Source organism: Macaca mulatta, chromosome 1 (genome assembly GCF_049350105.2).
Source record: "Macaca mulatta isolate MMU2019108-1 chromosome 1, T2T-MMU8v2.0, whole genome shotgun sequence".
NCBI classification, from domain to species: domain Eukaryota; kingdom Metazoa; phylum Chordata; class Mammalia; order Primates; family Cercopithecidae; genus Macaca; species Macaca mulatta.
The window spans coordinates 153538151-153566149 of NC_133406.1; the positions used below are offsets into that span (position 1 = coordinate 153538151).

At 38.1% G+C, this 27999-nt stretch overlaps 1 protein-coding gene across 1 annotated transcript in view; it reads right to left on the minus strand.

Annotated features, from left to right (window-relative positions):
- Positions 1–8416: 8416 nt before the first annotated feature.
- HS2ST1 (heparan sulfate 2-O-sulfotransferase 1) overlaps positions 8417–27999 on the minus strand; it is a gene marked incomplete at its 5' end in the record, with an annotated part of 194666 nt that continues 175083 nt past the window's right edge. The window contains 4 exon segments of the mRNA NM_001260915.1: positions 8417–10032; positions 10931–11088; positions 16530–16627; positions 21829–21967. Coding sequence (NP_001247844.1) covers positions 9806–10032; positions 10931–11088; positions 16530–16627; positions 21829–21967 — 622 coding nt within the window. The 3' untranslated portion in view covers positions 8417–9805.

Here is a 27999-nt window from a genome sequence, read left to right on the forward strand (position 1 = left end):
TGTATTTTTAGTAGAGACAGGGTTTCACCATGTTGGCCAGGCTGGTCTCGAACTCCTGATCTCAGGTGATCCCCCCGCCTGGGCCTCCCAAAGTGCTGGGATTACAGGTGTGAGCCACTGCACCCAGCCTATGGCGAGACTTTCAAAACAACCCCCTACCACTGCCTGTCATAGCTGTCAGAGCCTATGTTACACGATGGTTAAGAGCAGAAAATTTGCAGTTAGACCTGGATTTGAATCCTCTCCACCACTTTCTAGCTCTGTGACTGCAAGAAAGCATCTGCCTGGGCGACAGAGCGAGACTCCGTCTCAAAAAAAAAAAGCAAGCATCTGAACTTCTAATTCATTCTCAACTGTAAAATGGGGCCACTAGTAGTACTTTCCTCAGAAGATTAAGAGAATGAAATGAGGCCAGGCATGGGGGCTCACGCGTGTAATCTCAGCACTTTGGGAGGCTGAGACATGAACCCGAGTTTGAGGCTGCAGTGAGCCATGGTTGCACCCCTGCACTCCAGCATGGGTGACAGACTGAGATCCTCTCTCAAAAAAAAGGGGGGATGAAATGAGTGCTAACAAATGCATAGCACTTGGTGCAGTGCCAGCACATAAGTACACTATACATGGGCAACAATCTTCCTCTTTCAAAAAGAATGTGTGGAGGAAACACATTGCACCTGAAGGCTCAGTCCACTGCCCTGCTGATCTCTCAGAGTGTGTGGAAGGAAGCCTATCGGCACTGCTATGCACGAAGATCAGTTCTGATTTCCCTGGAAGTCCCTTGAGCTATCGACTAACCCTTGGTCTGGGCTCTTGATTCAAGAAGAAAAAAAAAATGCAGGTAGAATTTGTGAGAAACAGGTGGACACTTCTGTTTAAGCCGCATGACTGGAAGAGTTCGCATGTGACCACAGACTATGGATCTTGGCTGGTACGCACTGCCAATGATGACAGCAACAGGGATTTCCAAGTAGCCACAAGTATTTCCACACTACGTCAACCCATAGCTCCACAGATATTGCCAAGCCAGGGCAAGGAGCCCTCTTGCCATTAAATCCATCACAGCAAACTATTAAGTATGACCAAGGAACACTGGGACCAGAAAGTCCAGATGAAATGCACTTAGTCTGGGTAGCCATTTTGGATTCTCGGCTCTGTCCCTGAATTTCCTGAGCACGCTAGTAGCCACGCTGAGGCTTAGCCCCCAACGTTCACCTCACACAGAAAGAAAATAGAAACTCATTAAAAGGGGTGGCACTGGTTGCCTTACTCCAGAAGAGCACATTGGGACTTTTTTCTTCTCATTGACCTGCTCTGTTGTCCCCCAAGACGACGTTTCAGGGAGGAATTTACCAAGAATGAAATATATATATAAGATATAATTTATAATGCAGTCCAATGTAGAAAACAGATGGTGTTGGAGCCAGACTGACCTGGGTTCACATCCTAACGCATAACTTTTGTTATGAGAGGCCTTACGTTGCTTAACTAGCTAGGTTAAGCTCAGCTAGAGTTTCAGTCGTCTCATCTGTAAACTGGTGCTCTAGTCCAGTGGTTCTTTAGTCTTGGTCAGAACCACCTGAAAGCTTATTAATAAACATAGTGCTAGGTCCTACTCAGAAGGCTGGGGCCTAAGAATCTGCCTTTCAACAAGCTCCTAGGGGATGCTGACACTATTGGTCCAGAGATAGGATTATAGCCTAAGAACCACTGCAATTGTTTAATCTGTATTACAGCCCTTGCTCACTTTCAGAGACAGGCACATAGCAGGAAGGGCATCAGGGTTTGATGGACTAGGAATCTTGAGGGCTGGGGAGCCCATCTTCCACCTACTAGCTGTGTCAGTTTCAATTGCAAAATGAGGATAATGGTATCTACCCTTGCATGTGAGAATCTAATGAGAGGATAAATGTGAAATGAAAGCACCTTATAAATTAAAAAGTTCTAAACAGTTGTAAAGGATTGAATATGAGGATTATTGAAAGGTTAAAGCTCATGGTGCAGAGAGCCTGTAGTGCAGTGCCTGGCAAACAATGGGGGCTCGATAAATATTAAATGTAAAAAAAAAAAAAAACCCCACAAAAGTAAAATTTGCCTTACTCCATGCCAGAGATTTCAGTCTTTGTCATATATTAAAATAAGAAAAGGTAATAAAGTCGTAACACATGCAGTTCATATTCCAATCGTGGGTGGCAAGGACCTCCTTCCTGGCTTCTGATCCAATTCATTATTTGAATCTCCACTACTTAATGTGGAACCACTGTGGATCTTGATAAGAGGAAAAGGCTGGGCTCTGTTTCCACTTTGCTCTTGGCAGTCCTCAGGCCTCCAGTATAACTTTCTTAGAAAATGAATAGGGCTGGCTCCCAGAGAGACTAATCTAATCTCATCTTGTCCACTCAGAAGATCCATATCAAACATTACAGACTGTCTGACTGCAGGACTACAGCAGGAAGGGGCATCTAATTCCATCTGGATTTGGATCAGTGATTAAACGATCAAGTGAGAGCCATTAGCATGGTAGAAATAGAAAAGCAAAATATAACTGGCCTACTTCTTAAACATTGTTCTCATCTAAGGTGTTATTCAAAGAGCCCCCACACGAAACAAAGAGCAAGCCTGCGAGAGAGGAGTTTAAAGTCCATAGCCTCCTTTAAAAACAGACAAGAATGGATCAACATGCTGCATTTTCACTGTTTATGGGCATGACAGTCTGATCAGATAACCATGCTATGCCTAGAGACCTAATTAGTAATCCTCTGGTGAATTTTAAATTACTTTTAAAGGAAAAAAAATATGTCTCTGGTAACTCTTGGTTGAATAAAATGTCACTCATTTCTGATCAGCCATTTTCAGAAAGGCTCTGCCCGCTTCAAATGGAATTACGGGTGAGTTCAGTTACCCAGAAAAGGTATATTTCAGCTAATCAATTTTGAGAGATCTAACAGGTTCAAACACCTACGACTGAAACCTCTACATTGTTTTTGTTTTACAGTACAACCTGGCTGCCTTACCAAGAGGGCACCCAGAATCATCAAAATGGATACAAATGCAATGTTATTGCCACAAGCACTTTAAATACATCTCTCAAGATGCTACATGAAATACCCAGATTTAGGTCAAACTAGTTCAATTTGTGAAAGCAAAACAAAGTTCAGAAGCCAGATCAGTTAGGGACTGTATGTCTACTCTTTGCCAGATTTTAATATTTAATTAGATACAGGTTAAAGCTTTGATACTTTAAGGCGGCACATGCTAAAAAAAAAATCACAAATTAGCAAGTTTGACAGTTCTTTGATGTTAAGTTTCTACTAAGAGACTGAGTGATTTTAAATTGGAAAGAAAGGAGAGCGGAGGGAGAGGAAGAAAGAAAAGAATGAACTGATTCTACAATCCCAGAATAATCACTCTTGGATCTGCTGCTCAGGGAGAGAAATTTCTTAACATTCTTACAGTTCAAAATACTTAGGTTGCCTGTTTCATGGAGGGCGTATTTAGCAAGAAAACCTAGACAGGGGTCAGTTATTGCACTTACAGCTCATCCTTTTCCAGCATCACCGATAGGCTGAAGGCTCTAGAAATCTAGTTGCCCACACCCTTGATCTAAAAGAAAATTAATCCAAATATGTTTTATCTATTTCCCTGTAAATGCTGTCAGTGCTAATGATGTGAAACATTTCCAGGCAAGACTTTCATTTTTAAACTTCAGGTTTAGAGAAGTAGAGGTAGAGACTTAGAGTTGGTGTGTTTCATTAGAAGCCTTCATGATCAAACCAGAGGACATCAGAAAAGTTTCTAGGGGGTTCTTTCTAAACTCTAATCCAGGTCACAAAATCTGGAAGAGCAAAAGAGGCAAGGAAGCCAAACATCTCATAGGGAGATAGTGAATTCCTTCTTTGTGATCCTAGGTTCTTTGGGAAAACGCTCGTCTGTTTTATAAGCTTTGACATAGGAAGTAATCATCATTGCCTAATTGAGGCAAAAGCAAGGGGTGCTGAAAATTTGCACAGATGCATTGTTATGAACCCAAGTTAATGCCTTCATTCCCCATTTATTGATTATATCCCACCTGTCACCAAATGTTGGCGTTTCTGGCCCTGAGATCTGTCTGCTTCTCCCCAACCTTGTCTCTACTTTTCTTGACAACTGCAGTCAGGTCCTCAGAGGTTTTCATGTTCTCAGTTTTTAGCTTGAGAGCCTATTGTTTACACTGCTGCTGTCCTTTCTGTTTAAAGAGTGCAAATCATTTTACTCCTGGGATCCGGAGTTTTATGTGTGTACTATTTAGCAGTCCTTACTGTTCAAATATACTAAGATATGAACTCCGTCACTTCTGGAATAAGCAAGTCCTATCTTCTTTAGAACACTCAGCATTTCCCCCCTTTAATCTGTACAAATGAGTGATTTGTATGTGGAAAGAACAGCAAGAATCAGAACCAGGAATATCTATGCTACAGGTACGTAAGTGATGTGGTATTAAGATAATCAGTAAAAAGTACAGTCATTCAAAAATATTTATAAAAATATCATTTATGAAATGACAAAACTAGTATTCTGCAGGGTGAGAACGGCACATCAGCTTGGTAACACTATTCCAGCACAGCATGTAAATACCAGCAGTTATTAGCCTACCCTGCCCAGTACTTTGCATACATCATGCCCAACCTTTGCAACAATCCTGTTATCTCCATTTACTGACATCACATTGCTAAATGCAGATCCCTTTGACTCTCAAGCATGTTCTTTGTTCTGTCACTGCAAGTACACACCAAATTCTGTTAAGAAAATTCATCACTGAACTGGTATTTTATCAACCCAATATCATATAATATAAATAGAATCAATCAAGCATTGCTCAAAACAATGAGCCAGTGGCTAAGAATTGAAAATCAATGTAATTGAGACTTTCTTTTTTAAGGGCAAAAAAAAAAAAAAATCAGAAATGTGTGTTCTAAAAAAAATTATGGACATGTCCAAACTGTGCCATAAATGTTAGATTAAGTTACTTTCACATTTCTTTTTTACTCTAATAGCCCTTTGTCTATTTTTCTTTTTTCTTCTAATTAAGTATATACTTTGTAAGTTTTCTATCTGAAATGTTATTACCAGCGATGAAGTACAACGCAAAAGCAGCAGAGACGTGTCAGTCCAGATAAAATATTGTCACAAGCCATACAATCATTAAAAACCAATGATGATGCATGCTTTTCTGATGGCAACATTACCTGAGAGTTAAGTTGACACTGAACACTGAGTCAGCTTGGAAAATGTCCATCAGTGTCAACGCTACAAAAGAAAATATTAAAACAGGACACCAAACCATTTTTCCCCTTCCCACTAAGTGTTTATTTTATAGCTTTTGCATCAGGTAGTCAACTGAAACACTTCAACATCAGAAAGCTGGCAGAATGTTAAGGAAAAGGAGTGATTATCTCTCCAACAGATGTGACAAAATGGTTTCAAGTTGGAAACAGAATTGCATAAATGAATCAACTGAATGGAGTGGGGGAGGGCAGGGAGCGAGAAGAAAGTAGTAAGCATCTTCCAACAGGACTATGAGGGGAAAAAAAGGCACTGTTGAGCTGTGTATTTATAAAATAAAAGTCAAAATAAGCAATCCATGTTTCCAAAATTACATTCAACACTGCTTCAGAGATGCTCACATACCTCTCAATAGAGAGCTACAAAAACTGTCTAAAAAATGAGATAGACAGCATCAATGGCCCAACACAGGCTTAACAGTAATGTATTTTAAAGAGTTCATCACCATCAGGGTCCATTTTATAAATAGTACCGCAAAGGCCACAAAGCTGCATGAAATTACAGGATAAATCTGACTAAATGATCATTCATTTCAATCTCTAAAATTCCTGCTCCAAGTAATCAGAAAGTAAGCTCCACTCCAGAGGAGCTGAATTGGCAGTGGATTTGAAACAGGGTTGCTTTTCTCCTCAGAAGGCTGCCTAAAGAGCAGTTTAGTTGGCATCATACAGCAACTCTGCATAGGGTAAACAGATGCAAAACCGTAACAGCAATTTCTCTGCTTCCTCTGAAAGTAAACAATGCTAATTTATGAAGAGGTCAACTCAAATCATAAAGGAGAAGCACCTGGGCCTCTTAAAGGCAAACTACATAAAAGGTTACAGGGAGCTTCTCATAATAAGGATTCTAGGACCATAGGTGTGTTTGGGAATGACCAATGGGAAAATCCAGTGAGATGATTTACACAGATGTTCTCTACGTAGATTTGAATATAAATTAAAATGCCAGCTATGCATTTGGGAATCAGCCTTTAGGTTAAATTCTCTAGTGCTTTCAGAATTATTTGATTTTATTAAAAAAGAATCATTGTCTACAAACTATTTTCTAACAATGCAAATACAGTAAGCAAATCATCTGCAATATCAAAATATTGTTTGTAAATCACTGATGGCACCAACGATTTTAGGAATTTCCAATAGGACACATATTGAGAAAAAGCAACAGATTATAGGCGTTAACCAAATTTTAAGATCAGAAAATTATAAAAATCAGTAAGTTTAAACTATCTAATTTTCAATAGTTTAAATCCAATCATCAGGAATTCAGAAGCACCCAATATGTTTGAAGTTGCACAAATGCACATGGATGACAGGAAAGTAATCCCCATGCAATATCTTAAGTGTTGCTATCAGATATATTTAAGTGCTACTTTACAGATTAAAGTTGGGTAAAATCAAAATATATTTTACTTCCCATTAGATTTTAAAACAATCACAATAATTTATCAACAGTTGCCATTTCACAGCAATTAGAAAACAGGAGTTGATACAAGTTGAACAGAAAGGTATCTTTTCCTCTTTTAGGAAATATACATATATATATTTCACATACACACATAACATTATCTTTAAAATTCCAAGTGGTTAATTTACTTTTGTATTATAAAAAAATTATCTCCCTATGGTCAAAATACTGAAAAAGCGCAAAGGCTGAAAAAAGAAAACCACATTTGCCACTTTAAAAAAATACATTATTGTCTCAGTGGTTCTATTTATTTAACTGATTATAAAGTATTATGACTCCTAGTACTGTACTGGACCTGATGGAATTAAATCCACCCCTTTCTCAGTCTCCAGAAAGGATACTCCTAACCCACCCTAAAATATGGTAAAACAAATGCCCCTATTCTGAACTGTTAAACTGGGAAAGAAAACATGCCCACCTGGAAACAATATAAGTCATAAAAGTTTATGAATCTGTGCGAGAGACTACACGAATCAGAAAGCAATTCTTTGGATGTATTAGGAGCTTTTAGAAGTATATAAACTCTTTTAGGCCTCTAGAGTACAGATACGAAGATGATTTCTCCATAAATAATGATTTAGCCAGTGCAATGGTTGGTAGCCCATGGTCTGCATCTGGGATGTCTTCTGTTTTTGTAAATAAAGTTTTATTGGAACATAACCGTGCTCATTTGTTTACATAATGTCTATTGCTGCTTTTGTGGTACAATGGCAGGGTTGACTAGCTGTGACAGAGACCATATGGCCTGCAAAGCCTAAAATATTTACTCTCCGGTCCTTCCACAGAAAGTTTACCTACCTCCTGATCTAGTTTACAAAGTACTGCTCTAGTTACCTAAAAGAGTTAATGCACCTCAAGAAGATTTGGGCATGTGGTGCAAGAGTAACTTGTATACTGGGGTTTGTTCATTAGCAGGTAATGTCAAACCCCACCCTGAAGTGGTGCTTTACTTTTGGGCAAGGAAATAATTTGTATACACTTTCAGGAAATACCTATAAAAATCAATTTGAAAAAAGAAAGAAAAAAGCCAAATAATAATAATAAAAATAAAAAGCCTGGCTATGTTCTTTTAGTACTTTTATATTATATTATTGTGAGGAAAGGGTGCTAAAATGATTCTTCCTGTCATTCTTTTAGTTTTTCTCTAGTTTGTTTATAAATGTTTTCTCATAAGAAGTGTTCCCTCATGCCCTCCCATAACCTTTAAGGCAATCTACCTAAAATGCTTACAGTCTGTGAAGCCTTGTTCAGAAATATTTAGTTAAACCATAGGTATAAAATAGCTACCATTTCTGAATAGTAATGTAAAATAAAAACAGAAACATCTTTCAAATTTGAAGAGCAAAGTTTCCCTGACCCTAGTCAGCTAACAAAGCCTATTTCTAACAGGGAACTTCCTAAACTCAAGCAGCTGCTCACGAAGCTTTAAGAGTTCACAGGTGTTTCATATTTCAATCGTTGCTGAAACATGGAAGATAAAACAGCGGGAGGATATGTATCAAACACAAATTTATATCAAGATTAACTTTTTCAACCAGCTTACAAGCAGACTTTTCCCTTTCTTTGTTAAAAAAGGAATGCTATGAAACTATATGTTAAAGATGTTTCTATAATAATACCTTACATTTATATAGCGCTTTACAATTTTCAAAGTGCTTTCACATGCCATCTCATTTAATCCTCACAACAGCCCTGTGAGGTAGGTACAGCAGGTATTATTATCATTTCAAGATGAGGAAATTGAGGCAAAGAGAGGTTAAGTGACTTGCCCAAGATCACACAGCTGGTAAGTGGTAGAGCTAGGACCTGAAATCAAGGTTTTTGACTCCTTGTCCAGTACTCTTTCCACTGCAATTACTGCCTCAAGTTATGAATAATGAACTGTGTATCAAAATTGAAAGCTTATTGAAGTTCATTTCAGTGATGTCTTACCAGTAAAGTTAAATGAGAAATACAAGAACAGTAGGTCTGATGGTTTTACTTGACATAAAATTGGTGCAAAACCACTTTTGTCTAATTACTTGTAACCTTTTGGTCCAAATACATAAAATATGCAATATTTACAGCATTTTCCTTTTTTTGTAAATGCAATGCTTTAAAACACATTATAAAGCACCTTAGTAAAAATAGTCTACAGGTAAAAGTACAGAAGAAGTAGGAAAATCCTACCCATACCACCGCTCACTAATGGAGTCATAATACGGAGTCACCGATATCTCAGTTTACAGCTTTACAAATAACCCATGGAGAAACAAATACTAAACTTACTTTTTTGATATTAATGTGTAAAAATCTTAACTAAAACTTCAGACAATCTCAGTATTCTTTGAAGTATCTTCCCAATATTAGACATTGAGGAGACAGGAATGAGAAATACTGCTTTGACGCTTTATCTTTTTACCATATTAGTCATTTAAATTGATTTTTAACACTAATCAGTATTTAAAAAATTAAAACCACCTACATAAATATGGGCAAATCCAACTACAGCAGAAACATTTCTTAGCAAATGTGATTAAACATTCCAATAAATTTCATGAGACATGACTCACAAAAACAAAGTACACACTGCCAAACAGTTATTAACACAATTCAGTAGAGGTGTATAACCCAAACCCTCAGTGAAGGCAGAAGAGGCAAATGGACTCATCTTCATTCATGGTTAGTTGAAAAAATGCTTTATCAAAAACGAGAGTATCAGAACCTTTTCTGAAATTGTATTTAGCCTTTTGATTAGACCTGCCATGAGTTCATTTTAGGTGATGTATATTTTCTCCCAGGCAGGAGGTTATAACTTTCACCAAAGTTTAGCCAGGAAAAATAAAAATGCCTGAAACTTAAACTTAGAACACTGACATACCAGCCAGTATCTACTTCCTTGACGTTACTGTATGTTTCCTAATTTGGCTCGATATAAACTGTCATATACACCTACTGTCAGCAATCCAGACTGTGGAGCTGAGAACAAAGGTGAAGATAGGGTCAAATTTTAGTTCAAGAATCCAATAGTCACACCTTATACTCAGTTCGACTTAGGGTAAATCTTTTCATAGAAAAAGTTTTGTGCGAGGATGTAGAGGTCTCCATCTTTTTCTCGAACAGCATGGGCTCTGATGAATTGGAACTGCTCTAGTGCAAATTCATAGAACTCATTCTCCATTTTCCAAATATCAGATTGCTGTAGTTTTGCAATGGTTTGTTTAGTGGGGAGTTTCTTCTCTGTGGTTTTCCTAAGATGAGATTTCTTTCCTACTTACAAAGGGGGAAAAAAAGGAAAGGTAAATAATTCTTGGAGAACACACAAAAGGTCAATGCCTCTTTATTTGAAGAGGTGGTTAATATGACATATTAAAGAATAGGTAACATAATTGTCTTATATAATTCAGGTAAAAATGGAACCTTGATCATACTAGAGCTATGATTCAGTCCTTTAGAATGTAAATTCTCAACCTAGTAAAGACTTAATGAAATGTCAAATAGTAAATGTAAGGATTGGCACACAGTGAAGTGTAGGCTGTCACCTCACACACTATATTCTCAAGTGCTTGGTGCTGAGACTAGTTCATTTCTGATAAAATATCTATTGCCAAACTGTATTCTATTTTCTCATAATCTATATTCTCTAAAATTATGTTAGAAGCTAGGGCATATGCATCCTCAAGGAAAGAGTTTCTATAACTGCATCTTATCAATCAACAGCAAAAAACAAAACAAAACAAAAGAAAAACATAATTAACTTATCACTTTCAGATACGTAATACAGCTGAGGCTGCTGAAACATGGCTTAGGCATACTTTAGTTCCACTATCCCACCTCTACTTCAAAATGGTAGTAGGCAGGACTAATACACAGGCCTATGTTTGACATCTGGCAAGAAATGTATTGAATACTACACATTTCTAAGGCTGGTTCTGTAGTTTGTATCATTCCACTATTTCTACAGTGCCTTCTAATTTTCACCTAATTCACAGTTATTCAATAGAAAATAGTGAGCAGAAACAGACAAGATACCTGCCTTTCTGGAGTTATCTGTTGTGAAATGTCGTCGTTTCACTGAAGAAACTTTAAGTCATATATTTACGAGTTGCAAACAAACAAACAAAAGAAACCAAAGAAAGTTTTAAAAAGAAACCCTTCCTTTATATACCTGTGCGATAGAGTTCAGTAGCACCCCTGAAAAACCGGGGCAATGCTGCCTCCAATAACATGATAAAATCTTCAAGTTCTTCAGTAACTCCCACCAGAAAATATTCATTAACTAGGTTATACTTGGCTTGATCCATAGCCCACCTGCTTCCCACATTCCTGAAACCAAAGAAAAGGAATTAAAACCTGGTTGTGAAATCTGCTGAGCGTTTTTGGTGCCTTTGACACTATATATTACAGAGAAAATAGATAAACACATGTATATCCAAAGTCTCAATGCCCTTTTATTACCATCCTGTGGGAGGCACACCTGTTTCTAATTTCCTTTGCTTCCATCTCCAGTTTCTGCTCAACTATGCAGTGCTAATTCAGAGTTTACCAGAGGACTCTTAACATGAGCAATTTAGTTTAAGGGCACTTTAAAAATGTATATGGATATAAGAAAATATACCCCTCCTATATGATTTAGTGTGTTTTAACTTTTTTAAGCTACACTAAATTCTGTTCATTTAAGAGCTCTCTAGTAAAGTGTAAACAATTCGTGTTTACTGCTTATTGTGTGAGTTTTGAATTTTTGTGAGCTGTTTTCTGAAATTTCTGAGGAACAGAAAATAGATAATGGCTCTGCTAAGAATCTTTTATTTTTATTTTCATTTACATTGTCAGCTAATGCTATTAACAGAGATTTGATCCAAAATAAACTCTACTTTTGGGTTCTTTTTGGCACAAATATTCCTTAATCCAAATTCTAGCTCTGTATGGTCTTGAGCTGATGGCTTCACCTTTCTCAATTTTGTTTTCTCAAACTATTTAAAAAAAAAAAGAGGGGGAGGGGAGCCATGATTAATTGGTTTCTAAGCACCCTCCCAGTTCTGTGAATCTATGAAATATACTGAAGAAATACAATTAATATCTCCTCAAAAATGCCCAATAGAGCAATAGTCTTTATTGTTCTAAGGCAGGGTTTGGCAAACTTTTTATATAAAAAGCCAGAGGATAAATATTTTAGGTTTTGCAGACTACACAGTGATATGGTTTGGATATTTGTTCCCTCTAACTCTCATTCTGAAATGTGATTCCCAGTGTTGGAGGTTGGACTTGGTGGGAGGTAACTGGATCATGGTAGCAGGTCCCTTGTGAATGGTTTAGCACCATCCCCTTAGTGATAACTGAGTACTTGGCTCAGTTAGTTCATTAGCGATCTAGTTATTTAAAAGACTGGGGGCCAGGTGTGGTGGCTCACACCTGTAATCCCAGCACTTTGGGAGGCCAAGGCAGGCAGGTCACCTCATGTTCAAGACCAGCCTCACCAACGTGGAGAAACCCCATCTCTACTAAAAATACAAAATCAGCCGGGCATGGTGGTGCATGCCTGTAATCCCAGCTACTCGGGAGGCTGAGGCAGGGGAATTGCTTGAACCCAGGAGGCAGAGGTTGTGGTGAGCCGAGATCACGCCACTGCACTCCAGCCTGGGTGACAAGAGCAAAACTTCATCTAAAAAAAAACAAAAAGACTGGGACCTCCCACTTCATTCTCTTGTTCCCACTCCTGCCATGTGATGCACCTGCTCCCACTTCACTTTCTGCCATGATTGTAAGCTTCCTGAGGCCTGCACCAGAAACCAAACAGATGTTGGTGTCATGCTTGCACAGCGTGCAGAACCATAAGCCAAGTAAACCTCTTTTCATTATAAATTACCATCTCAGGTATTCCTTCACAGTAATGTAAGAATGGCCTAATAGAGAAAATTGTTCCTAAGGAGTGGGCTATTGCTGTAAAGATACCTGAAAATGGGAAAGTGGCTTTGGAACTGGGTAATGGGCAGAGGTTGGAAGAATCTGAAGGGCTCTGAAGAAGACAGGAAGAAGAGGGAAACTTTGACATTTCTTAAGCTGAGACTGGTTTAATGATTGTGACAAAAATGCTGACAGAAATATGGACAGAAGTCCAGGCTGATGAGGTCTCAGAGGGAAATGAAGAAGCTACTGAGAACTGGAGTAAAGGTCACCTGTATTATGCCTTAGCAAAGAACTTGGCTGTGCGGTGTCCAAGTTCTAGAGATCTGTGGAAGTTTGAACTTAAAGACTGATGACTGGTTGGGTGTGGTGGCTCACACCTGTAATCCCAGCACTTTGGGAGGCTGAGGCAGGTGGATTACTTGAGGTCTGGAGTTTGAGACCAGCGTGGCCAACATGGTGAAACCCCATCTCTACTAAAAACACAAAAATTAGCCGGGTATGGTGGCACACACCTGTAATCCCAGCTACTCGGGAGGTTGAGGCAGGAGAAATGCTTGAGCCCAGGAGGCAGAGGCAGTGAACCGAGATTGTGCCACTGTACTCCAGCCTGGCTGACAGAGTGAGACTGTCTCCAAAAAAAAAAAAAAAAAAGTGATGACTTAGGACATCTGGCGCAATACATTTCTAAGCAACAAAGCATTTAAGATGTGGCCTGGCTGCGTCTAAGAGGCTACAATAAAATGCAAGAGCAAAGGAATGACTTAAAGTTGGAACTTATATTTTAAAGGGAGGCAGAGCATAAACATTTGGAAAATTCACAGCCTGGCCATGTGGTAGAGAAGGAAAGCCCCCTTTTTGTGTTGTTTTTTGTTTTAAAGACAGGGTCTTGCTCTGTTGCCCAGGCTGGATCTTGGCTCATTGCAGGCTTAACCTCCTGGACTCAAGTGTTCTTCCTACCTTAGCCTCCCAAGTAGCTGGGATTATGGGCATATGCCACTACACCTGGCTAACTTTTTGTTTTGTAGAGATGAGATTGCCCAGGCTAGTCTCAAATTCCTGGGCTCAAGCGAGCCTCCCACTTTGGTCTTCCAAAGTGCTGGAATTACAGGCATGAGCAACCACGCGCACTGAAAAGCTTATTTTCCAGGGAATAGGGCAGGGAATAGGGAAGGAATTTAATAACACTGTGGAGCAATCACTTATTAAGGAGGTTAGCATGACTAAAAGGCAGTCAAGTGCTAATATCCAAGACAATGGGAAAAAGGCCTCAAAGGCATTTCAGAGATCTTCCAGGCTGCCCCTCCCATCATAGGCCCAGAGACCTTGGGGGGAAGAATGATTTAAGGGGACAGGCCCAGGGTTCTGCTGCCCTGAGAAGCCTTGGGACACTGCTCCCCACATCCCGGCCACTCCAGTTGCAGCCTTGGCTCAAAGGAGTTCAGGTATAGCTTGGGCCACCAGTCCGGGGGAGCATAAGCTGTAAGCATTGGTGGTTTCCAGGTGGTATTAAATTTGCAGATGCTCAGAATGCAAGTATGAAGGAGCTTGCATTCCACCTAGATTGCAGCTTCCATCTAGATTTCAGAAGTGGGTTGGGTTGGAGCCCTCACCCCACTCAAGAGACCCAAACAGGGAACTGTCTAGTGGAGCTGTGGGAAGCGGATTATGCCCTCCAGACCCCAGAATGGTTGGCTCACCATCAGCTCTCACACTCTCCCTGGAAAAACTGCAGGTACACTCAATTCTAACCCATGAGAGCAGCCATGTAGGCTGTACCCTGCAAAGCCATGGGGGCAGGGCTGCTCAAGGCCTTGGGAGCCCACCCCTTGCACCAGGATGCAGGAGATGAAGTCAAGGATTATGTTGGAGCTTTAAGATGTAATGACTGCCCTGCTGGGTTTCAGACTTGTGTGGGGCCTACTGCACCTTTCTTTTGGCCAATTTCTCCCTTTTGGAATGGAAATGTTTATCCAATGCCTATACCACCACTGTATCGGGAATAAATAACTTTTTTTTTTTTTTTAATCTCACAGGCTCATAGGTAGAAGGAACTCATCTCCAGATGAGATTTTGGACTTGGGACTTCTGAGTTAATGGTGGAATAAGACTTTGGGACTACTGTGAAGGGATGAATATATTTTGAAATATGAGAAAGACATGAGATTTGGTGAGCCAGGGGCAGAATAATATGGTTTGGATGTTTGTTCCCTCCAAATCTCATGTTGAAATGTGATTCCCAGTGCTGGAGGTAGGGCCTGGTGGGAGGTGACTGGATCATGGGAGCAGATCTGTCATGAATGGTTTAGTGCCATCCCCTTGGCGATAACTGAGTTCTCGCTCAGTTCACACAAGATCTGGTTGTTTGAAAGTCTGGGAACCATACCCCTGCCCCTAGTGCCCACTTTCTTGCTCCCACCATGTGATATGCCTGTTCCTGCTTCACCTTCTGCCACGATTGTAAGCTTCCTGAGGCCCTTGTTGGTGCCATGCTTGTACATCCTGCAGAACAGTGAGCCAATTAAACCTCTTTTCTTCATAAATTACCCAGTCTCAGGTAGTCCTTTATAGTAATGCAAGAATAGCTAATACACATGGTTTAGGTTACAACTACTCAACTCTGCTGTTGCAGTGTGAAAACAGCCACAAGCAGTAAGTAAAAAATACATGTGGCTGTGTTTCAATAAAACTTTATTTATAAAACAGGTGACACAGCTGGGCATGGTGGCTCATGCCTGTAATCCCAGCACTTTGGGAGGCTGAGGCAGGTGGATCCCTTGAGGTCAGGAGTTCGAGACCAGCCTGGCCAACATGGTGAAACCCGATCTCTACTAAAAAAACAAAAATTAGCCAGGTGTAGTGTAGGCACCTGTAGTCCCAGCTACTCGGGAGGCTGAGACAGGAAAACTGTGAACCCAGGAGGCAGAGGATGCAGTGAGCCAAGACTGTGCCCCTGCACTCCACCTTGGGCGATATAGCGAAATTCTGTCTCTAATAATAATAATAATAATAATAATAATAATAAAAACAGGTGATAGGCCAAAATTGGGTCTGCAGGTTACAACCTGTAGTTTGCCAATCCCTGTTCTAAAGAAATGGTTAAAAATTGAGAAGGCATTCTTTATAGGCTTCCAATTCTTATACTAGTATGAGGCTTTGATGTAATTTATTGAGTAGGACCTTAAACTCCACAGCAATCTAATAATATATCTCAAATAATGAAGAAATTCCTTGTATTTCTCATTATGGTTTAAGGAAGAAACTTTGAATATGTTCCTTTTTTCTCCTACTTCTCCTATTAAAACGATTGAATAGAACAAATAAACATGTAAAATTATTTTTAAAAACTGAAAACTCAACACATTCTGAGGAAATACATTTTTTATTAAACTATCTTCATTTTCCACTTGATATTTACTAGCAAACTAAACCACACCCTTAACCTTGGCTTCTCTTAAAGTCAAAATCAGTTTAACAGTAAAACCAGGTGAATTTTAACCTGCTAAGCCTTTACTTAATTTAACACAAATAGCTAAAACAGTAAGCTTTGGACAAAATAAGATTTATGACCACCTCCCAGTCTCTAAGAGCTCTACTGGAATACAGCAAAACATAGCACCAAAAATAAGAAATATTAAAAACCAGCATCTGAGAAAACAATGCAAGGATATTAGGATATTACTCTACATGAGGAATCTTTTAAATGCATTTAAAAGTAACTGCAAAACTAGATATTACTCAATTACATGTTATTTTTAGTCTAGTCTTTCACCGATTTCCCTACATCTAGCCCTTGTGAAATGAAACACAGATATAGAGATAATAAGAATGATAATCAATTTGAGCCAACTTTATCTCCCTACCAGCATTCGGAGCTATGGCCACAGAAGAACGGGATTTGAAGCCAGAGCTTCTCTGGAGCACAGTCTGAGCCACCTTCTGCTACACATTCATCAAAGGTCTAGAACAAAGACAAAGCAGCATGAGTAAGCCATAAATCCAAGTCTCACCTATCAAATATCTAATGTGGCAAATTGTTAAATAATTGGGTGAGAGTAGGTGGGATGAGACACTCTTATTTTGTTTGAAGTCATGTAAATTAATCACGGTTGGGCGTGGTGGCTCACACCTGTAATCCCAGCACTTTGGGAGGCCGAGGTGGGCAGATCACAAGGTCACAAGATCGAGACCATCCTGGTTAACATGGTGAAACCCCATCTCTACTAAAAACACAAAAATTAACTGAGCGTGGTGGCTTGTGCCTGTAGTCCCAGCTACTTGGGAGGCTGAGGCAGGAGAATCGCTTGAACCCAGGAGGTGGAAGTTGCAGTGAGCCGAGATGGAGCCACTGCACTCTAGCCTGGTGACAGAGCAACACTCCGTCTCAAAAACAAAAACAAAAACAAAACAAACAAAAAAATCACATACTGCCTTGTAACAGGCAGCTCTTAGGATCTGGTTTAGAATCTTAGGATAGGTTGATCTGTCTGTCTGTCTGTCTATAGCTTTATCTACATAACTTGTTTCATGTGCTTTTTAAATGTGTTATATGTTATGTTGTGTCTTTCCAACTACAGTGAAAACTTCCTGAAGTAGCATTCGTGGATCATGCAGTAGCATTTGTATCCTCCAGAGCATATAGAATAGTGCTATATAAACCACTTCCACAATTAATATTTGTAAATGACTACTGAAAAGACTGCGCTTTGGGGATTTACATGGGTATTAAAGGCGTAGCTCTAGCAGAGATGAAGACAGAGGAAATAAAATATTTTCATGAGGCATTTGATATTATTTCTGAATTTTTCTAGATGGTCTTAGATTTGCCAGCCTAGGCCATTTTCTAAAAAGTGGTTTTATTATCATTTGTGCCGAATTTTGTAGCTCATAAAAAGAAATAAGAAATAAAACCTTACGTATCTATATATCTACCATATCCCAAACTACAGCTATTCAGATTTGAGTATTTGGTGGTATTTTCTCAAAATGAATAAACTATGTCCGTCAGGTGAAAGAATAGCTGACAGTGTTGATACCCCACATGTTCTCAGCTGGAAGCTATTCTGACCCTCAGGTGATATTTGGCAATGTTTGAAGACAATTTTGGTTCTCACAGCTGAGGTATGGGGGATGCTACCAGGTAGAAGAAAGAGATGCTGGTAAACATCCTACAATGTATAAGAAGCCCCCACGACAAAGAATTATCTGGCCCAAAACAACAATAATGTTGAGGTTGAGAAATCCTGTAATAGGCCAACGATAAAAATTAAGCTTTCAAGCAAAAAATAAAATTTTGGAAAACTTGTATCTGCCACCATAAGCTTGACAGTCTCCCAATACTTAAAGACTCTTCTGATGAGATTAGTGGTGATATTAATGAATATGAGTTTTTAATGCTGTATAACAAAATACATTAACATTTGAAAGGTCCATATAAGTCAGTGAACCAGTATGTCCCAAACGACCAATGTATGATGTTTCAAAATTATGCTTGGTTGAAAGATCCATTCCAAGTGTAAAACGTATCAACAGATTTTAATGTAGCAAAGTGTAAAAAGGTCACTGCTATGGTTTCAGATTCTACACTGCAACTAACTTTTGAAACTACCACTTGTCAAGTTTTAGTGTTTACTAAAGAATAGCCGCAATTTCTTGAAAAGGCTATTAAAATCCTCCCTTTTCCAATTATATATCTGTGTGAAGCTGGAGTTCCTCAATTCAACCAAAAGAACATTTTGAACAAACTGAATTCAGGAGCAAATATGAAAATCAGCTGTCTAGTTTCTCAGGGTTCAAAACAAAACAAAACAAATAGAAAATTTAAAAAAAATAAAAAGAAAAAAAGAAAATCGGCTGTCTATAGTAAGCCAGATGCTAAAAAGATATGCAAAAATGTAAACCGATGCCACTCTTTTCATTTTTTTGTCGGAGGAGAAATAGTTATGTGCATTAAAATATAATTTATGTTAACATATGATGGCTTTACTATTTAGTGTTTTAATATTTAAAAATTTTTTCAGTAAATGGCAAATTTACTGATATTGGTAAACATCAATAGATATAACTCAAAACAAAACAAAAGCCATAAACAAAAGCTCTTTTATGGAATCCTTAATAATTTTTAAGAGTATAAAAAGAATTCTTATATCAAAAAGTTTGAGAACCACTGATTTGAATGATATAGTTATTCACTGCTCATCTTTGGATTACTTAATATCCCTATTTTCCAGGTGCTGGGCACAGGTTAAATTAAGTAAAACTGTAGTTCTAAAATGTGCAAATTTGAAATCTCCCAAATCAAAAGCCTTCCATTCTTTACAAGATCAAGTGAAAGCTATCCTAGGTGCACATATATCTAAAATGTGTTTGAAGTGTAACCACAGAGCAGTTCAGATTACTAGAGTACGTCAGTTTAAAACATAACAGTTGCCGTAAGTGCTGAACTGAATACTGTTTAATACACCTCAAAATATCACTTGAGATGCAAATAATCTACAATTTTATAGAAATAAAGTTATTTACACTTTCTTGGGAATAAGCGCCATTGCAAGGTATTTCCAACATAATCATGGCCGCCCTTTAACCTCCAATCTTTCTAAAACCTGTCCAGCTTTAGAAATGTTATATGTATGCAGTCTTACCAACTTTACAGATAAGTTTAACGAAAACTCCTGCTAAAGATATTAAGGAGTTATTTGCAACAAACACCACTTAACTCATTAGGATATCAGCATCAGGTTAACCAACATGTGTATCACGAGAAACAAGCCAAATTACTAAAAATGTCTAATCACCAATATGTTTCAAGACTGAAAAGGTACATTCTATCATAAAACAAAGTAATTTATTATTATTATAAATTCAATTATTTACAGATAGCCCTGTCCTCATAAGAAGACAATGCAATAGTATTTTGCTGATGTTATCAACACTACATCTAAATAAACAGGCATATTAATGTTTATTTTATAATGACATTAAAAAAACAAAAAACAAAACAAAACAAACCCCAGGCCTTATTATAATCAGGGTGAAGAACAGGTAAAGCTCCAGGATGGCCTATCTACCTAAAACTTTCAAACATGAAAGGGAGACGATGTTAAAATGTCTGCCTGGATTTTTTCATGAATACTGAATATGCAACTTTGGAACATGTTTCACAGAAAAATGTCAGTGACATGTTGCATTTCTTCTCTCCTTTTCAAAGGATATAAGAGAGGTTAAGACTATGGACTCTGCAATTAGAGTGCTTGGTTTTAAATTCCAGCTCTACCATTTACTAGTTGAATGACACCGTGCAAAATACTTAGCTTTTCTGTGCCCCCCAGTTTCCTTTTCTGTAAAATGAGGACAATAACAGCAACCACCCTATAGAATTGTTGTGCAAGCTACCTGAAAAAATACATATGAAATAACTTAAAACACTGCTTGGTATAGTATACAGTAAATGTGAGCTATTATTAGTTAATACTGCTACTGTTAATAATTACTGTTAATAATTATTAGTTATTATTACCCAATCACCCAAACTACACAGGTTAGGAACCACAGAACCATGCTATCCAGGGCTGACAATGACAAATGATGGATATAGGGGCCTACATGACTGCAATCTTTTCCTTTCCAACACTAACGCTAATATTACTTTGGTCAAAGGAGGGAGACAGATACTAATTTACTGAGTCAAGAGTTAGTGTACATAGGGCTAATACAAAAAATAAAAAGAAAGTGCACAAGTGAATTTAGAAATAAATATCAATAAATTATAAAGTAGTAAGTTGTAAGAGTTATACTAATAGATTTTATAAAACTTTTCAGAATCTCCATAATAAATATTTCTAGAAGATTAAATAATGCTAAGAGATAGCATTATTTAAGAAAACAGATTTGGTTAGTTATCTCTGGATCAGTACCTTCTGCCTAAAACTTTGAGACTAAAGAAACAGCAATTTCTAGAAATCATTAAAAAGGAAAACAAAACAAAAAACCACTGTCCCATCACGTGACACAGAGGATACAACTAATTTAGAAAAAATACTGTTGGGTGTTAATTATCATAACATACCAAATATCTGGCATCGCTACTGTGTAACAGTTTAGGTTTAAAATGTGCAGAATTCACACACTCAACCATTTGTTAAGCACTTACAGGTAACCTAGGTATGATGTTAAATTCTGAGGAAACAAAGATGAATTAAATATATGCTTCAGGAAATTCACCACATTTTGGAGAAGACAGTATGTAAACTGGTAATCCAAATATCACAAAATAAATGCTTAAAAGAAAGAGATTTGAATGAAGTGCTCTGGGAGCCCCGAAAGAGATATGACTAACTGCCTAGAGGCATCAGAAAAGACTTTATGGAAGTGGTCATGTTTGAGCTACATCTTAAAGGTGGATAAAGAGTTTTCCAGAGTAAACGAAAGGCATTCTCAATATAGGGAATAACACATGTGTAAAAAAGTATGAAGCATTAATAACTTAAGCAATAAGTTCAGAGGATGGTGACATTTCATGTGGCCAAAGCACTGAGCACCTAAAGGAAAATCAGACAGGAGAGCTTGTTCTGAGATCGTGTCTAGTTGTGTCTCCTATGTCTTAATCTGTGAGCAGTGAGGTCCCAGTAAAGGTTTTCCACCAGAGAAGTGACAAATCAGTTTGATGTCTTAGAAATATAACTCTGGTAATACTCTAGAAAATGCAATGAAATGGAAAACAACCAAAATCTGAGCCTGTTATGAACTTTGTTGAGCCATTATTCTCTTCTTGCCAGAAAAAAACAGCTGCTTAGCAAAATACTGTCCTTAAGCTGAGGATCACAAATATAAACAGCCATCAATACTAAGAGAATCAAAAAATATACAAAAATATATCATATTAGTGAATAATTACAATAATCACACAGAAAATTGTTAACAGAACCATAAAGAAAACATGATTCTGCCCTGGAAAAGAAATATTTTAAAAAATCACAAAAAAATGTATATTACAATATATCAGCTATGTAACTTCATTTTGCTTCTTCATATTTTGGGTTCTCTTCAAAATTTCCACAATAAGCAAGTAATACATTTATAATTAACATCAAATTTTAAAAGCACACTGCTCACTGCATTTCATAAACAATTATCTTTATAAAAATCTTAAAACTAAAATATTACCTTTTTGTCTCCTTGTTTTCGTCTCCGTAACCCTGGTCTATAATCATCTCCAAATCTCAGAAAGTAATAATAAGAAACTAGCCTCTCAATAGGATCCCTTATGACATTAATGTAAATTGGTTTCTTCTTCACACCAAATCTGAAATAAAACAAAATTTCAAACGTGAAATCAACATTTTCAATCTGTTTAGGAGTGCCCTGAAATTATATGTTTAAGTCTGAAGTACTGGTCCTATAAGGAAAAAAGAACATGAATTAATTTAAATAATTTGTATGTGTGGCTCTTGGGAACTATTTCATGATTATTCATGTCAGAATATAGTAAACAAGAAATATGAATTTAAAAGTTACGTCTGAAGATAAAGGAAAGGAGATAAAAATGAATGAAAAATAATTTTAAACTTTACCAGCAAGAATTATATAAAACATTTTACTTCTATGTCTTCATTATACTTTAAGCCCAAGTAGAAAATCCCTTCTCAAATTAGTACCCACATATTACTAGGAAAGAATCTAATATTTATAATTTTAAAAAATGAACTTATTTTAAAAATTGTTTTATTACATTCCTGAATAGATCATCTGGTGCTACAGAAAAATTCAAATCTGCATTAACTATGTAGCAATGATTTCTCACTTCTGGCTCATCAAACTAGCCAGATTTGATAGTGTTTTCTGAACACCATCAAACGAGATACAGCATCAGTGAACACAAGTTGACCATTATCAATCTACCTTCTGTTGCTGATTTTAAAGACAAGATAGAAGTGAAAGACACTAGGTTTTCAGCATTATTTTCTTAGGGAATGACAGAGTTGATGGAACACTGAAGACTTTTACTTTAGCAACCCTTGCAGACCCTAGAACTGTACAACTGGCTCCCTGTTTTATTATACTCCCTTGTCCCCAGTCTTAAAATTTTACAGCTACTATGTTGATTCTTACTTTTCCATAATAGTTCATTTCATAAAATTTCAAAGTCGTTTTGATTGTTTTGTAAGCTTTCTCACAGATGTGACCTGTCTTCATCATTCTTTCTCTTTACCACTTCCCTTTTACTCAGCCTCTTGCTTAGATTACTGCAGTAATACAGTTTTCTAACATCCAGTTTCTCTCCCTTTCAATCTATCTTCCATATCAATTCTCAAAGGATGTTCCTAAACATTATTTGTTAAATCACTCTTCTTACGAATCTGAAATAACTCTACTGATGTATTGATACGAAACCCAAACTCCTTTGCTGGTTGTCTTAGGATTCTTTTACCTTATGTCTTAGGTACCACCTTATTGACCTAACTTTCTTTAACTCTCCTCAAACAAGAAACCATTTATCTGTTATAGTTAGGTTGGCCTTTTTTATCTCCTCCCGTATCAATACTTATTCTATTTCTCTTTAAATATCTTTGCTTATTCTGTCTTCCTTGAGTGTCACTCTCATTTTTCTTTTCTTTTTCTACATTAATTCATTCAAAAATACTTTCTGTATGCACCTAATATTGCCAGATATAATACTATTCTAGGTACCAGGAATACAACAATGAACAAAAAGACTAAATTTCTTGTCCTTCTAGAGCTGACATTCTACTTGGCACAGACAGGCAATAAACAAATAAATAAGCATATATTACAGATGATAAAAAGTGCAAAGGAGAAAAATAATTCAGTGAAAGGGAATAAAGAGTGCTAAGGAGGTGAGGGAGAATACAATTCAAAATAGTGTTTTTCGGGAAGACATCACTAGTCTTATGTAATGAGGAAGGTACCATGCAAACATCTGGGAGAAAGTGTTCTGGAAAGATGGGATTTCCAAGTAAGAGGCCCTTGAGGCAGCTAAGTTCCAGGTGTTTTGAGGAACAGCAAGGAGATCAAGCTGCCTGTAGAATCAAAAACGGAATACCACAGAAGATAAGAGAGGTGGGGGTGAGGTGGGGTGAGTGCAGATTGTGTGGGTCTTCCATACTGTTACAAGCATTACTTTATACAGAGTCAGGAGGGAGGTCACTGAAAGATTTAAGCAGAGAAGCACCATGACACGACTCATATTAAAAGGTCATTGGCTGCTGTTTTGGAATTAACAGAGGGGCTATAACAAAATCTTGTGACCTCTCTTCCTGATGACTCTAGCATACAGTTCTATTTGCTTTCATTTGACACCTCCTGCACCTAAGAGCTATCAAGCAACTTAACTCTTAGCTTATCCTACTAGTGTTTCTCCTGTAAGTCTTTCTCCCAAACAGCATTATAAGCCACTTGAGGGTAGGCATAGTACCAATAGTGCAGTAAAAATTTCTTTCACAATTTTTTTAAAAGAAGAAAACAGTACTGTTGCAAACACATAGCACTGTCACATTTGGTATTAGAGTAGAAGTTCCACCAGGGTGGGGACTATTTCTCTCTTGTTCATGGCTTTATCACTAGTGCTCAGCACTGTGCCCAACACACAGGTGCTGAATATTAATAGAATTAGGTTGAGGAGACTGTTGTGAATCAGCCACTAACAAAAGTGCCTTTCTGTGAGACAGTACACTGAGTAGTAAGAAAGTAAGGAGGCAACAGCAATGCATTGCTGCTCCCTTAGCTCACAGAGCTGAGAGGTTTTTAATAGGAAACTACAAGGAGAGATTACAGGGCAATGGGTTAGTGATTCCATTCTTAAGACTGAGATTCCTGGGAATCCTCTCTATCCTCTCCATTATTAGCCATTGCTCCATCCCGAGCCATTCCTTTGGGAATAATCTCCTCACAGAAGAACATCTCCTACTAATGCTTCCTCCTTTCACCTAGTCCCTGACATGTAGAGCAGACAGCAATTACCAGGCAGCAGTAAAAGGGAATATGGCATTTTACAAAACTCTTTTTGCTGTACAGGAAAATGACTATGTGTGGAATGGCTTTGGGTGGCATTTATTAGGAAGTATGATTTTAATGAGACATAATCTGTGAACTCATTTTGAAAACAGATATGAACTATCACATGTAACTTAGGGAACAGTTATATAGACACAAAGGGCTGGAAACAAGGGATTGTAACAGATAATGGGCATGATTAAAAATAGCAACTGGACCACTCAGCTCAGCCAGTTAGAAAACAAGAGCCGCTCTGGGGACAGGGCATAGCTAAACAAAAAGCAGCAGAAACCTCAACAGAGGTAAATGCCCCTGTCTCACAGCTTTGAAGAGAGCAGTGGATCTCCCAGCATGGAGGGTGAGATCTAAGAACGGACAGACTGCCTGCTCAAGTGGGTCCCTGACCCCTGAGTAGCATAACTGGGAGACATCCCCCACTAGGTGCAGACCAACACCTCACACCTCACACGGCAGGGTACACCCCTGAGACGAAGCTTCCAGAGCAAGAATCAGACAGCAACACTTGCTGTTCAGCAATATTCTATCTCCTGCAGCCTCCGCTGCTGATACAGGGTCTGGAGTGGACCTCAAACAAACTCCAACAGACCTACAGCTGAGGGTCCTGACTGTTAGGAGGAAAACTAACAAACAGAAAGGACACCCACACCAAAACCCCATCAGTACGTCACCATCATCAAAGACCAAAGGCAGATAAAACCACAAAGATGGGGAAAAAGCAGTGCAGAAAAGCTGGAAATTCAAAAAATCAGAGCGCATCTCCCCCTCCAAAGGAACGCAGCTCATCGCCAGCAACGGAACAAAGCTGGATGGAGAATGACTTTGACGACTTGAGAGAAGGGTTCAGTAGATCAAACTTCTCAGAGCTAAAGGAGGAACTACATAACCAGCACAAAGAAACTAAAAACCTTGAAAAAAGAATGGATGAATGGATAACTAGAATAATCAATGCAGAGAAGACCTTAAAAGAACTGACAGAGATGAAAACCTTAACATGAGAACTACGTGACAAATGTACAAGCTTCAGTAACCGACTTGATCAACTGGAAGAAAGAGTATCAGCAACTGAAGATCAAATGAATGAAATAAAGTGAGAAGAGAAGTGTAGAGAAAAAAGAGTAAAAAGAAATGAACAAAGCCTCCAAGAAATATGGGATTATGTGAAAAGACCAAATCTACATCTGATTGGTGTGCCTGAAAATGACGGGGAAAATGGAACCAAGTTGGAAAACACTCTGCAGGATATTATCCAGGAGAACTTCCCCAACCTAGTAAGGCAGGCCAACATTCAACTTCAGGAAATACAGAGAACACCACAAAGACACTCCTCGAGAAGAGCAACTCCAAGACACATAATTGTCAGATTCACCAAAGGTGAAATGAAGGAAAAAATGTTAAGGGCAGCCAGAGAGAAAGGTCGAGTTACACACAAAGGGAAGCCCATCAGACTAACAGCAGATCTCTCGGCAGAAACTCTACAAGCCAGAAGAGAGTGGGGGCCAATATTCAACACACTTAAAGAAAAGAATTTTCAACCCAGAATTTCATATCCAGCCAAACTAAGTTTCATAAGTGAAGGAGAAATAAAATCCTTTACAGACAAGCAAATGCTTAGAGATTTTGTCACCACCAGGCCTGCCCTACAAGAGATCCTGAAGGAAGCACTAAACATGAAAAGGAACAACTGGTACCAGCCATCGCAAAAACATGTCAAAATGTAAAGTCCATTGATGCTAGGAAGAAACTGCATCAACTAGCGGGCAAAATAACCAGCTAATATCATAATGACAGGAACAAGTTCACACATAAACAATATTAACCTTAAATGTAAATGGACTAAATGCTCCAATTAAAAGACACAGACTGGCAAACTGGATAAAGAGTCAAGACCCATCAGTTTGCTGTATTCAGGAGACCCATCTCACATGCAGAGGCACACATAGGCTCAAAATAAAGGGATGGAGGAAGACCTACCAAGCAAATGGAAAACAAAAAAAAGCAGGGGTTGCAATCCCAGTCTCTGATAAAACAGACTTTAAACCATCAAAGATCAAAAGAGACAAAGAAGGCCATTACATAATGGTAAAGGGATCAATTCAACAGGAAGAGCTAACTATCCTAAATATACAGGAATCCAATACAGGAGCACCCAGATTCATAAAGCAAGTCCTTAGAGGCTTACAAAGAGACTTAGACTCCCATACAATAATAATAGGAAACTTTAACACCCCACTGTCAACATTAGACAGATTAACGAGACAGAAAGTTAACAAGGATATCCAGGAATTCAACTCAACTCTGCACAAAGCAGACCTAATAGACATCTACAGAACTCTCCACCCTCAATCAACAGAATATACATTCTTCTCAGCACCACATTGCACTTATTCCAAAATTGACCACATAGTTGGAAGTAAAGCACTCCTCAGCAAATGTACAAGAACAGAAATCATAATTAACTGTCTCTTAGACCACAGTGCAATCAAACTAGAACTCAGGACTAAGAAACTCAATCAAAATCGCTCAACTACATGGAAACTAAACAACCTGCTCCTGAATGACTACTGGGTACATAACGAAATGAAGGAAGAAATAAAGATGTTCTTTGAAACAAATGAGAACACAGATACCAACATACCAGAATCCCTGGGACACATTTAAAGCAGTGTGTAGAGGGAAATTTATAGCACTAAGTGCCCACAAGAGAAAGCAGGAAAGATCTAAAATTGACACCCTAACATCACAATTAAAAGAACTAGAGAAGCAAGAGCAAACACATTTAAATGCTAGCAGAAGGCAAGAAATAACTAAGATCAGAGCAGAACGGAAGGAGATAGAGACATAAAAAACCCTCCAAAAAAATCAATGAATCCAGGAGCTGTTTTTTTGAAAAGATCAACAAAATTGATAGGCCGCTAGCAAGACTAATAAAGAAGAAAAGAGAGAAGAATCAAATAGACGCAATAAAAAATGATAAAGGGGATATCACCACCAACCCCACAGAAATACAAACTACCATCAGAGAACACTATAAACACCTCTACGCAAATAAACTAGAAAACCTAGAAGAAATGGATAATTTCCTGGACATTTACACTTTCCCAAGACTAAACCAGGAAGAAGCTGAATCCCTGAATAGACCAATAGCAGGCTCTGAAATTGAGGCAATACTTAATAGCCTAACGACCAAAAAAAGTCCAGGACCAGACAGATTCACAGCCGAATTCTACCAGAGGTACAAGGAGGAGTTGGTACCATTCCTTCTGAAACTATTCCAATCAATAGAAAAAGAGGGAATCCTCCCTA